The sequence below is a fragment of the Doryrhamphus excisus genome, linkage group LG9, assembly GCF_037039965.1.
Source record: "Doryrhamphus excisus strain RoL-2023G ecotype Guam linkage group LG9, RoL_Dexc_Guam_v1.1, whole genome shotgun sequence".
NCBI lineage: Eukaryota > Metazoa > Chordata > Actinopteri > Syngnathiformes > Syngnathidae > Doryrhamphus > Doryrhamphus excisus.
The window spans coordinates 10,191,108-10,205,011 of record NC_136365.1 but is presented as its reverse complement, the minus strand read 5'-3'; the positions used below and the strand labels follow the sequence as shown (position 1 = coordinate 10,205,011).

The following is a 13,904-nucleotide window of genomic DNA, read 5'->3' as shown; positions in this document are numbered from 1 at the left end:
CAGCTGACACTGACAGAAGTGCCTGTGTGTTTACGTTTGTTGTAATTGTGAAAAAGGTTGACACATTCACTAGTTTTGATTAAAAAAATATTAAAAATCTTCTACTTTTTTAAAGTCATTGTTACCTCTATGCTACAGTCTTGATGTCCACCTCATTTGAATGGTTTGGTATCATTGTGTATTTTTGCATTCATTACAGCCCACCTCTCACACGTGCAGCTCGTGTCTACTCGACACAGCTTGACGGACTTGCTTTCCGTAGCGACATGAGGACGGATCATCTCTCTTGCACACAAGTGAGTGATTTTGCTTTTGAATTTTCCTCACATGTTTCCCAAAATGTTCTTGTACTGCAGATATATTTATTTGTATTTGCAATTGATCTCATTGTATTTATTTTAGTTTGTGACATCCATAAAACAAACAAGACTAAACAAAAGCTTTAAACTCCTGCTATAAACTAATGAAAATCCAAATGAAGAATAAAAAAAAAACATCATACAAGAATAGCATTTCTTGATAAATACAACGTAATTAGAATCCAGAGCCTTTTTGAGACACTTTGAGGATTATTTCTGGATAATGTCAGGGAAGATTAGATTTAAAACTGTGCATGGATTTTCATTAATTGTAGAAAGGATAAGAGGTTGCCCTTTACTGAAGCTGCCTTTTGTCCTCTGAAGTGGGACCCAAGATTATCTAAAGAAAATATCACTGTCTCATAATCCTGATTAGCATTTTTAATAAATACTACTACTACTAATAAGAATGAATAATAACAAATGGATAAGTTTTGTTTAAAAAGCTAAATTTGGCCGTTCTTTCTTGGTGGTTGTCATGAAAGTGTCACTTTGCCATTACTGCATCGTCCCAGTGGTCTTCATTAAACTCAGTTGCGAGTCAGCCGAATCAGGTCCCTCTTCGCATCATTTCAACTGCAATTCAAATATTCTCTCAGGTGTGACCTGCTGTACAACCATTTTTAAGTGTAATATGTCCATAACATATCACAAGGTACAAAAAAATGAGAATATACTACAAACACTTTGACAATGAAGGTTATAGAAACCTCATAATATTAGGTATGTTGGTATGTTTATTTGTTTCAGTTACATGAAGGAACATCTCAAGGTTACGTTTGCACAATTCAGTATATCTGAAAAGGAGTAGGAAGAAGCAGATCTTATATTTAATTTTACCCCTCCCCCATGTCTATTGCTGTTTATTCATTGGCACCATAAGCTTGACTTTTTGACATTTATAAATATTTAGCTTTTCGACATTGGTCATTTACATTTTTTCCACTTCCTGTAAGGAGGGTGTTAAAATAAATGAATGAAAATTCAATATTTGTCCAGTTCTTTGGTGTCTTTAACAACAAATACTTCCTCAGGTCCTCCATTGAACTTGATTTTGCACTCCAAGTGTGATGAATTTTGCCCTGCTTCTGTGGGTCACGTTCCTTCTTGGCGATGTCATCATTGCGGTTTGTCAGACTCTCATTGATTTAGACATTTGATTTATTTCAGCTTATTCCTCTGCCTCAGTAATGCCACCTTGTTTTGCCTGTTGTTCAACTTTGTTATGATGACAGGTAGGGCTATAACGATTGGTCCACAACATCGACATCCACTGTATATCGATTTATATTCCAACTACAATCCAATCCAACTACGTTCATCTGTGTTCAGCAAGTTGACATTGGATAGCTGGTCGCCATCCAATCACAGGGCACATATAGACAAACAACCATTCACACTCACATTCATACCTATGGACAATTTGGAGGCACCAATTAACCTAACATGGATGTTTTTACCCGAACGGAGTTTTACCCAAACTCCACACAGAGATGCCCAAGCGGAGATTCAAACCTAGATCTTCCCCTGTGTGGCCAACATGCTAACCACTCGTCCATTATGCGGCCCACAACTGAATACAAAGCGCCGAAAATGAGCATGTCCCTGTGTAGGTTGTTTATGTTCCCTCTCTGGGCTTTAGTTTCCGTTTGGACGCTCTTATTTTGTATTTAACTTCCTGCTTTGGCTGGTTTTCCTTTGTTGTACTTATGACCCACACCTGTCCCTAATTTCTCCTGTGTCTATTTAGTTCAGGTGTGTGCTTCTCCCGTGGTGGGATCATTCTGTCATGGTGCCCTGCCCCGCTTTTACTCATGTTTTATCTGTGTATTAACGAATGAATGTTGTATTTTGGTGTGTCTTCTACTCTGTTTACTTGCTTTATTCAACTCCATTCTTCTGTAAAGTGTCTTTGAGTATTTTGAAAAGCTCTATACAAATAAAATGCATTATTATTATTATTATTATTATTATTATTATTATTATTATTATTATTATGGTGTGCGTAGTAGGCTTTGCGGTTTGACCCCGGATGCAGAGAACAAGACCAGATGCAGGTGAAAAGTGTATTTTAATAATGATTGCAGTAGCAGGTTACAGCGACTGGTGAAAGCAGATTGACAATCGACTGATCGATAATGACCCACAACGGGAGAAGCACACACTTGAACTGAATAGAAACTAAAGCCTAGAGAGGGAACATAAACTGTCACATGGGAACCTACACAGGGCGTGACGGTCCCCTTTAACAAGATTCTGATGGAGTCTCCATCTAATAATGGTGTCTTTATTTTCATAGGTTTAAAACCAAGATGGACAACACCAGCGCTGAGGACGATGCCAACACAACCCTTCAGATTGATCCACAGTCCTGCGCCATGTTGAGGAATGAGGCATTTCGTGTTGTTCTTTATGGATTCTTCTTCATCGCCATCATGTGCACAGTTGTGGGCAACTTCCTTGTAGTCGTATCAGTAGCCTACTTCAAGCAGCTGCAGTCACCCACTAACTTCTTTGTCATGTCCCTGGCTGTGGCGGACTGTCTGGTGGGCCTGGTCGTGATGCCCTACAGTATGATCCGCACTGTAGAAGGTTGCTGGTACTTTGGTGCCCTCTTTTGTCAGCTTCACTCGAGCCTCGATGTCATGCTCTGCACCGCCTCCATATTTCATCTGAGTTGCATCGCGTTTGATCGCTATTATGCTGTTTGCAATCCGCTAGTTTACTCTTTAAAGATGTCCCAGAGTCGAGTAGCTTTCCTTATTGTGATATGTTGGGCTGTTCCCATGCTAATCTCATTTGGCCCCATCATGCTTGGCCTCCATATTATTGGTGTTGACATCGCTCTCCCTCAAGATGTATGTGTCTTCTTAGTCAATCGCATCTATGCTGTAATGGCATCCTTGATAGCCTTCTACTTGCCCATGGCTATAATGTTGGTTGCCTACTGGAAGATATTCAAAGCGGCCAAACGACAAGCAAGGCAAATCAGCGCCATGGAAAGCCAGATGGCCGCAGGTGTAGGGAAGGATTCCAGCAAGAAAAAAAAGCACCGCAATACGATGAAGAGGGAGCGTAAAGCAGCAAAAACCTTGGGTATCATCATGGGAGTCTTCCTCATCTTCTGGATGCCCTTTTTTACTGTCAACATTGTGGACCCCTTTATTGATTACAGCACAGAAGTGATCATCTGGGACATATTTTTATGGCTGGGATATATTAATTCATCTCTAAATCCTTTCCTGTACGGTTTCTTTAATCGCTCTTTCAGGAAGGCATTCCTCATGATTATGGGCTTTAGGATATGCCGACCTGGAATCTCCCCTGGGATGGAACTATCACACACCAGGAAAGAAGCAAATGACAGTGCAGATAAACAATAAAATAAAGACTCTTGCAGCTGATTTTGGACGGGAGGCGAGGTACACCCTGGACTGGTCGGCAGTCATTCGCAGGGCACATACAGACAAACAACCATTCACACTCACATTGGAGTCGCCAATTAACCTAATATTGGAATATGGGAGGTATCCAGAGAAAACCCATGCATGCACGGGGAGAACATGCAAACTTGCAAGCCAGAAATGCCCACGCGGAGATTCGAAGCAATGCAGTTATAACAAATAGTTTTTGTAAAGAAAACATTGTAGTGTAAATATGTAAACAAAAACACACCAAAACAAAGAAACAATGGGTTGGACGCCACGGTTTCCATCCACCCAGGGGGCGGGGGCGTCTTTCAAGACACTGGTGGTATAGTAGTATAGTATAAGTATAGTCGTGCTCTATATATAGTCTGATTTCATTTTATCACAAGGTTACTTTATGGTTAACACTCACAATTCCATGCTGTCACTTTTAGCTTGAAGCTAATCCATGAAGTTAAAGCATGAACATGAAGTGTGAACATGATGAATTTAAAATTTGAAATAAATAAAAAGATGGCTGCGCTGCATTTTTTAAATTCAACTTTTAATGTGCACATTATCAGAATCAATAATATTTTTTTTTAATGAAAAAAAGGAATTTCACAAAAACACTATTCAGTTTAAGTATAAAGGCCATGTACATTTTGGTTATTTTGCCATTTGTTAACAATAAAGTTGTTTGTGCTGGGACCATCATTTGTTCTCCTCTCCTATACACACAGCGACAATAACATTATCAGTGCCTGCACATTTAATTGGATACAATACAAAAGCTAAAAAGGGAGCATTATCATCTATGTAAAGGCATCAAATTCCACACAGCTTTCTCGTTAAACTGTGCAAGTCGTGACAGCGATGAGGCCTCTTTGTGTATTTTGTATTCTGAATGATCATGTGATGTTGGTCCAAAAATGGTCCCATTAGAATAAATAAAGCATCCTCTTGTGGCACATTAAATGTCAGTCTCCTTCAGGCCGTAACAGTCAGCCAAGTCGTAGATGCGATAGCTGCTCTGCTCACACACGTTGTAAATCCCCATGGAGACTGCGTCAACCACAGCAGGTGTTCCTCCTCGTCCTGCGCCTCCTTTGATTTTATTCGACAGATTGTTCACAGTTTCTTTAAACTGAAAGGAGGACTTCCGCAACGGCGGAAACAAGTTCCATCTTTTCAAGCTTCCCCAATGCTTGCTGAGCAAAGAGCTGCCACAGGACTCATGTGGGGCATAGCCGGCCTCGTGTTCTCTTCTTTGCTCCATTCCCCTGACAGCAGAACGCCATTTCTGGTCATAGAAGCGACGGAGAGCCCTCCGCCTCTGATGACAGCGACACCGGAGGAGGCGGGTGAATGCTCGCTGAAACTCTTTGCTCGAGCAAGGGTAGATCATAGGGTTGATGCAGCTGTTGAAGTAGCCCAGCCAAAAGACCACTTTAAACACCGTCTCTGATGGCTTCATGGCTGGGAAGAAGGCTCCTGGAAGACACATACACATATGAACACCAATGGAAAGGACAAAAAAAGTTGTTGACAGTTGAAATTGTAACTGTTATCGAGACTCTGCAAATCTGCAACTGTGATTTCTCTTTTTTGGGGGGGATGCCAACACAGAAGAAAAGAAAGTAAAAGACTGATGAGAACCACAGAACTGCAAATTGATGTCAGATATTAGCTTTTTTGCTGAATATTGTCCACCTGTCAATTTCCGATACCGTATCAGCCGATACCGATATGTGTAGCATGACATATCTCCTGTGGTGATATGTGTTGTAAACAGCATATTTGTAATATCGTTTTTTATGACCGGGAAAACCCTAACCCTAACCCCTAATTCCAAACCACTAACCCTAACCCCCTAACCCTAACCCTAACCCTAACCCCCTAACACTAACCCCCTAACCCTAACCCTAACCCCTAATCCTAAACCCTAACCTCTAACCCACATTAACCCCTAATCCTAAACCCTAACCCCTAACCCTAACCCCTAACCCCCTACCTTAACCCTAACCCTAACCCTAACCCTAACCCCCTAACCCTAACTCCCTAACAGATATCGCACTTTTATGATATCGGGGTGATAATTATCGGCACCGATAATTATGGGACATCCCTAATTATTACATAATGATAATAAATGACCATGTGGTCAACGTCCACTCGTGCACTCCAAATCAATTATTCAAAGTGTGATGAGTTTTTATTTTTCATATAGCAGTCTCTCTCCAATCCTAAATTCTCTTAAAAAATGTTTGTGTTCAGTCATTTAGTGTGAAATATTATGTAAATCTAGCCTGAAAGGCTCTCCTTACGCCCACAGTGTCTGAGTGCTTAACAAAGTAGTCCTGACTAAAAGCCAAATGGTATTGGAATTTGGAATAGGTCAAAGCACTTTGTCTACATCATCACCAACAATAGGCCTGACTGACGTAAATAGCTGATCAAAGTGCCCGCCAGGCCTCCAGGCAAAAGGTTACTAATTGATGTGTTTTTAAAATCCTTCCCTTGCATCCATCAATCCTATGAACTCATAGGAAATAGCTGGAAGACAACTGCCTTTGGTACTGAATATTCCAAAAACTTGCTTGTACCTGTATGGAACTCATGTTTAAATTTACCGCCTCCTATGAGGTCAAAGTTTGTGGTTAACTTAGATAACACCATGATGATTGAGGAAAAATATTTAGCAACTCAGAAAATAGATTTTGTTAACAGCTTCAAGAACAAGAACCGTTTTCAAGTTCTAGAAGGGTGAAACTGGTAGCATATTAAAAAATCCCGACACCATATATTTGTAACTTGGCTACCATTGCACAAAAATGGTGAAGGTCTGTGAAAAATCCCTAAAGTGTTGCCTAAGCTATTAATTATCAGAAAACACAACATGGTCTCGCCATTATTAAACCCTAAGTCTCACAAAGCTCAATGGACTCAAAATAACCACTGTAACTTTAGAGCATTGACCCAAATTACCACCAAATTTGGTACATATCTTTACGAGACTGACAATTACATGTGTGTAAAATTTGAGCAAGATTAATTGAAAAATGTGGCCTCCGTAAAGGCAAAATGTATTTGCCGGGTCTTCACAACTTGTGATGATAAATCTTTGACCATTTTTATCCAAAGCATTTGAACCACAACGCATCGGAGTTGCCACATCATTTATAGCCTCGGCTCCCAAAAGTGGGGTACAAATCAGCATGGGTGTATGTCAATAAAAATTAAAAACAGTGTGACTGCATTGGTGTCTGAAAGCCTATTTATATAACACTAAATTATGCAGCGCTCTTAAATGCCTCATCATGTGAACAGCCCCTCCACAGCACAGGGAGTACAGTGCCATAGTATATCCAGCTCGGAGAATGCAGTTTTGCAGGTACGAGCATGAAACAAATATTCATTAATTTTCTATCACTTATCCTCACAAGGGTTGCGGGGATACTGGAGCCTATCCCAGTTGTCTTCGGGCGAGAGGCAGGGTACACCCTGGACTTTTGGCTTTGGAGTCACCAATTAACCTAGCATGTTTTTGGAATGTGAGAGGAAACCGGAGTACCCGGAGAAAACCCACGCATGCACAGGGAGAACATGCAAACTCCACACAGAGATGGCCGAGGGTGGAACTGAACTAGGGTCTCCGAGCTGTGAGGCCTGTGCGCTAACCGCTCATCCGCTGTGCAGCTCTGAAACGAATATAAATATCCATAATAGTGATTAAATATCCATAATAGTGATGACGTAAAATCCTCATTATGTATTCGCTCTCCATGCGACTCGCTGGCTGCAGCTGTCTGTGTGTCAGGGCTGTACATTGGAGCACTGGAGCACTAAAAAGCCATTTTCTTTCATTTGTATTTTTTGATGAAATGCTTTTTTTGTCATGCATTTACTGTGTAATCCTCACACGAGGCTTGTCGCTGGAGCGCACCTTCTCAACCTGGTGTGTGTGCACAACTGTGGAAACGCGTATCCAGCCTTCGCTTAGCAGTGACAGTAATATGATAACACAGCATGGACACTCCCCTCTCTCTGTTGAGTATGTAAACCAGGGATACCCACAGCCATTTGTGGACCACATTTTTTATGGGCCTGTAAACAGCACATTGTTTATTACATCTTTACAACTAGAAATCTTTACAACTGGAAAAAAGCACACATACACAATACACATATAGCTGAATAATAAGCAATACGTCTGAAACGTCTGATCAATTCATGTCAATTTCAGACTTAATGTACATAATGTACTGATTTAAGCCCCGTCTTTTTCTAGTTAAACCATACCCCCTTCTGGTTTATACCCCGCCCATTCCAAGTACAAACAGGAGTATGGGTACAGTAATTTAGATGGATGAACAGATACGTATATATAGTGGTGTACTCACTTATCCCTAATAATTACTAATGAAATATACAGTCAATAAAATATTCTGAGTAAAATGGTTAATTTTGTACTTCCACACACTGGTTTATGTTTTTTTTTAGCGTGTAGGAGTTGGTACATGGCTTCAGGTCAAACTTCTGTGAAAAGTTTGGGAACTACTAATTATGTATGTGAAAGGGTATGTGAAAATTGCGGTGCTCTAATTTCACCAATAATCTTTACAATAGAAATGCAAAAGCATGCATACTGGAGGGTTTTTTTCAGCCAAGACACTTTTACAGCTTGACAACACACCTGTTACTTTTTGTTGATGGAAAACATAAAGTAAAAAAAAAAACAGTAAACATGGAGACTAATATGGTACATGAGTGTAAACTGTACCTTGTACTGTGCATCTTCCCATTATGGGTACCCATTACCCTGTTCATTTGTTTCATTGGTACAGATAATGGATGAATAAATGGCTGGATGGATGGTCATGGCCAATTATTCTATTTAGGGTCACAGGTGAGCCGGACTGGTCACCAGTCAATCACAAGACAGGAACAGACAAACAAGCATTCACACTCACATTCACACCTACAGACAATATAGAGTCTCTAATTAACCTAGCATGCGCTGGGAGAACATGCACTCCCAGAGATAATTACTGGACCCATAGGTAATGTGTTTTTGTTGTGTTTTTTCCATTAAAATCAGGGTTGAAATGTACGCCTCACTCCCCTCTTCCTTTCCCCAACTTGTTATAGACCCCCACCTGGTTAGAGTCCCTGTCTGTCATGATGGCAGCCAGCAAAAAGGTCTTGAAGGTCCCCTGTTATGCAAAATTAACTTTTTAATGGTGTTCTAATAGTAATATGTATCCCAATAGCTTGTTTGTGACGTGTGTGCCCACCACATGGCGTGGCATAATTTTGTAAAAAGCAGGCTTCACTACATATCTTAAAAAAACACACTGCAAATTTTAGCCTTAAATTTTTTTGTATTCACAAAGCTAAGATACTGTTGCTAACGTTTGTGTCCTCCTGACCCAATCTTGAATGTTACATTGTTGTGCAGTATAAGTTACAGTGTGCAGTAAAACATTGATTAGTGTCCTCCCTGGTTAGCGTGTTTTTTTGGATAATATTGAATATTCACAACAAGATTTTACCCCAGTTTGCAAAAATTTTCCTATTTGATATGAGAAATACTACAATACAAGAAATAACACATAACAAAACAGGAAGATGTTCCTTTATCCCTTCCTTTTGTCACTTATAAGCATTTACATGTATTTTGAATAGTTTTCCGTGTGTCAAACTATAATTCTAAAACTATAGAAACGTGTTTCATCTTAACATTTTTAGCTTTCTAGAATGTATTAATTGGATGTACATTATTTACAATGGGGAAAATTGTGTTGATTGGGTTAGAGTACGTTTTGGTTGGAGTCGGATGCTAACCAAGGTTCCACGGTACACGTCAAAAATGGACACCCCCTTCCCCCCTAAAAAACACATCACCAACTATTGTGGGATCTCTAAGACTCAACTAATGATAATCTTAATCAACCAACACAAGCTCAATAAGTAGGATGGTCCTAAAGCAGATCTATTCAACAAAATTGTTGAATATAATTGTTGAACATTTTCAGAAAGCACACACACAGCTGTACTACCATGCTAAACAATGCTAGCCCCCGTAGTTTATATTCACAATCTCTAACGGGCAGTTCCGCCAACTTTCGCTGGTGTTCATCGCCATCTCAACACGTTTAATTCGGGAGGAGGTAGTTTAGATCATGGGCTGTGTTCGAAACCGCATACTACTCATACTAGTACTACTCATACTAACGCTTTGTGTATGCAGTGTGTCTACACTGGCAGTATGCGATTTTGGAGTATGTTCCCGGATGCATACTGCATTCACCAGAAATTTTGAGTATGTATCGTCAGCTTACTATTCATACCCGAATTACCCAGGATGCAATGCGACGTGCAGGATGGACCAAAAGGCAGTGTCAAGCAGGATATATTGCGAGTTGGTTCGCTTCTTGTTTTCAAAGTAAAAGCAGTGATTTATCACTATGATTTTTGTATGAGAAAAGTAAGAGAGTGTTTTATTTTGTGAAAATACCCGGAAGTGCGTTGCTCACTTCAGCGAGCTTAAATTTTGCCGAATTCATCCGAACAAAATTGTAAACAGTTGGTATTTGGACAATTAAATGGCACACTCGGGATCTAAACGGCCAATTTCTTGCCTGATTTAAAAAAAATCTCAATAAAGTGATGTATTTAAAGTGTTTAGAGCTTAAGTGAAATCAGCTTCAGCCTGTCGATTTCGGCTCGGGTAGGAGCACAATGCATTGTAGTACGCTGTAGTGTAAACACTTTGCATACTGTCTCATGGATTGAGTATGCAGTATGGAGTGTGGATAGTATGGGCAAGTTAGTATGTAGTAGTAACACAGCACAACACAACACAACTTCCCCACACAAACGTTTTCATTCATTTCATTCACAGAATGTCAATTACCACGAGATTCTGCGTTTCACAGTAAATGTCATTTTTATTGGCGAATTCTGCAATTCCGTTAACGGAAAAAATCATAGGGCCTACATGCTGTGGTACACGTGATGCGCAAGGTATACCGATATAAAATTATCCTCCAACCATATTAGTCAGAGATCTTCAATTGACAGGAGTAATCTGCTGCCTTTAAGGACGGACTGTAAAAATGCATGTCAAATACAGTGTTGTAAAAATGTAACTTTGAAATGGCGCATCTGAGCCATGCCACGTCCAGCCCGTGTGCCACCAGTTGAAGAGCCGTGTTCTAGCGGTTCAAAAAGATGAGGTACAGCAAATCTTCCCCTCAGGCAACGGTGGTACAAGTCGTTGTAAAAGTCAGGTATCAGGAGAGAGCAGCTGTTTAGCTGTAGGCTACTTACCCATAGGCAGAAAGAAGAAAAAGGGCAGCCAGCACAGGATGAACATGCCCACGACGATAGCGAGTGTTTTAGCAGCTTTTTTTTCCCTGGAGAACTTCATGAGGCGCATGGAGAGCGAGCTCCTAAACGGGTGCTGCTTGCTGCTCTTGGAGCTGATGGGGCGCGCATCCTCCAGCACGCTGCGGCAGTGAATCCTCAGGACCACTTCCGCTGACTTGTCTCTCTCCCGCTTCACGCCCGCTTCCAGGCTTCTGGTAGTCCTGCGGGCCACCACGTAGACCCTAAAGTACATGATGAGGATGACCAGGAGCGGCAGATAGAAGGAAAAAAGCGAAGAGAAGAGCGCGTATCCGGGCTCTTCTGTGATGCTGCAGATGCTGTCATCCACAGGTTGCGGTTCTTTCCAGCCCAGAAGCGGTCCAACGGAGATAACAGTAGAGGACACCCATACTAACACCAGTATGACCCCCGCCCTCCTCTCGGTCATGATACTGGGGTACTTGAGGCAGTGTTTGACGCCGATGTAACGGTCCACGGAGATGATGCAGAGGCTGAGTATGGATGCGGTGCAGCACAGAACGTCCACCGCAGCCCAGATGTTGCAAAACACCCGACCGAACACCCAGCAGCCTAAAATCTCTAGAGATGCGGAGAAAGGCAGCACCACGATGCTCAGCAGCAGATCCGCCATGGCTAAGTTGACTATGAAGAAGTTAGTCACCGTCTGCAAGTGTTTGTTGCACAGCACTGAGAGAATGACCAAAATGTTGCCCACAATGGCCACCAGGATGAACAAGGCGAGAAAAAACCCCAGCCACACGGAGCGAGAGTCCAGTAAGAAGTTCCAACACACTGTGCTGTCGTTTGGAAAGACAACAGATCCATTAGAAGGTTCCGTGAAATAGATCCCGTTGATACTGTCGTTCTTTAAGTTTAAATCCGTCATGTTGTAGTCTTAAAATGTCTTTAATGTCTGTGCATCATCATAATCATGTGCAAAACAACCCCAAAAAAAGGTAAGCAGCATGCATCTCCGCTTGTTTTAGTAATAGTCTCAAAATCAAATCAAAGTTCAGGAGGGTGCAAAAATGAATCAAATAACCCCGATTCTTCTCCATGTCTTGATGGCTGTGCAGCGTCGTGCTCTGGTGGCATCATTTGGATCATCAAGTGACTCAGGCAGAGCAGGTCCGAACCTGCGGCTCCACCCATGTCTCTCTCTCTCTCTCTCTCTCTCACGCACGTACGCGCGCGCACGCTTTTCCCTGTCACTCACATTCGGCTCTGTGTGACTCTAATTGAAAATGTAAATGAAAGGCTTTGTATTTGTTTACTGCGCATTTGTCTTGATTGTTCAATGACAGCATTTCATCAGCCGGGACAAGTTGTCTTCCGTCACTGTAATGTACCTAAATATGGGTATTATTAATGCATCATTGGTGCTAAGTAAACAGGTGAAAGCTTAAAGTACCTGCAGGAAAAAAAAAGCCTGCAGGCTGGCTGTACATTGCTTAGGTGCATGGGCAGGCTTGTACAAAACATAGCGGTGAAAAAAGAGGTCAAAACAGTGGATACACAAACACAAGAGAAGCATGACGTAGGAATGAATGAATGGCGAATGGCCCCATGTTGCTTGCTTGCCCTTGATGTACCCCCCCCCCCCCCATTCAACACTAAGTACACAATCTATTTCAATCTAATACAGGAGTTCCATCAAAGTTAAAGCCTTGTCGTTAAATAAGGCAGAGGGGAGAAGGACAGTTGAATTTGCTGATGTTGTTTTGGTGTGGTTGTGTTTTTTTGGATAAAGACATTTTTGATCGACCACTTCCTCGTCATCTGTACAACACCCGGGTGGACATTACTAAACCTCAAAACATCGATGGGAACTGGTAAGTAACACAGAAACCTAGAACAACATAAACTGAGCACCACTGACACTATAAAATCATTTTTTCCTATGTTAGCTCCATTTGGTTATTTTAGATAATATGTACCCAAGTTCGATTCCCTGCTAGGGCATCTCTATGTGAAGTTTGTATGTTCTCCCCATGCATGCATGGGTTTTCTCCGGTGACTCCGTTTTCCTCCCACATTCCAAAAACATAAGAGATAAGATAAGATAAGATATGCCTTTATTCGTCCCTCAGTGGGGAAATTTGTACAAGAACAAGAAAATGTGACTTACCAAAACAAGTAAAATTGCATTTTAGCAAGAAAATATCTTAGTTAAACTTAGTCAAGTTTTTATCCATTCTTTGATTTCTTTCTGATACGGAAGGTTCAGGACATAACAGGTGGAAGAAGTCCTATTTTCATAATTTAGCCACCAAAACAGTGACTTTGATATACCCTATATATTGTTAAATTTATTTTTATTTCATAAAAGAACTATTCATAGCCAGAGCCTACAAGCTAACCTACATTTTTTTCAATAAAAATCTTACACTTAGACTTTACTTCCCCCTTGGGGAAATTCTTTCTCACAGATGTGCACATACATAGACTCCACATACCAGACAGTACACTTCAAACAGTGGTGAGCACCAATGTAGAGACAAGAATAGAAAAATATGACATGACAAACTAGAAGAGAACCGAAACATGACACACTCCACAGGACGTTATTGACATGGTGTAGTTTTTGGGGTCATCAGATGATGATGTCTTTGGTTTGCTTCGTATGGAATGCAGAGTATAATGTACTCAGACAAAGTGGCTGGGGGAGTCCAGGTACCGAAGAAGGAGGTGAGAAGAAAGCAGGCAGGCTATGGTGTCCTTAGAAGCCCCTCTTAGCTTTGTA

At 41.1% G+C, this 13,904-nt stretch overlaps 2 protein-coding genes across 2 annotated transcripts; one reads left to right on the top strand and one right to left on the bottom strand.

The window, feature by feature from the left end:
• Positions 1–252: 252 nt before the first annotated feature.
• Positions 253–3,742, top strand: LOC131138633 (5-hydroxytryptamine receptor 4). The gene is made up of 2 exons (XM_058087729.2): positions 253–296; positions 2,659–3,742. Exon 2 carries the CDS (start codon positions 2,672–2,674, stop codon positions 3,740–3,742), a length of 1,071 nt encoding a protein of 356 aa, XP_057943712.2. The 5' UTR covers positions 253–296; positions 2,659–2,671.
• A 472-nt stretch (positions 3,743–4,214) lies between these two features.
• On the bottom strand, positions 4,215–12,242 carry adra1d (adrenoceptor alpha 1D). The gene is made up of 2 exons (XM_058075683.2): positions 11,102–12,242; positions 4,215–5,260 (listed from the first exon to the last, which is right to left on the bottom strand). Exons 1-2 carry the CDS (start codon positions 12,045–12,047, stop codon positions 4,740–4,742), a joined length of 1,467 nt encoding a protein of 488 aa, XP_057931666.2. The 5' UTR covers positions 12,048–12,242; the 3' UTR covers positions 4,215–4,739.
• Positions 12,243–13,904: the final 1,662 nt, after the last annotated feature.

Excerpts from the sequence above, each read along its gene's own strand:
- adra1d (XM_058075683.2), bottom strand. The coding sequence starts at position 12,047 with ATGACGGATTTAAACTTAAAGAACGACAGTATCAACGGGATCTATTTC. Across the intron at positions 5,261-11,101 it reads TTTCTTCTTTCTGCCTATGG|GAGCCTTCTTCCCAGCCATG; the intron begins GTAAGTAGCCTA and ends TGTGTCTTCCAG.
- LOC131138633 (XM_058087729.2), top strand. The coding sequence starts at position 2,672 with ATGGACAACACCAGCGCTGAGGACGATGCCAACACAACCCTTCAGATT.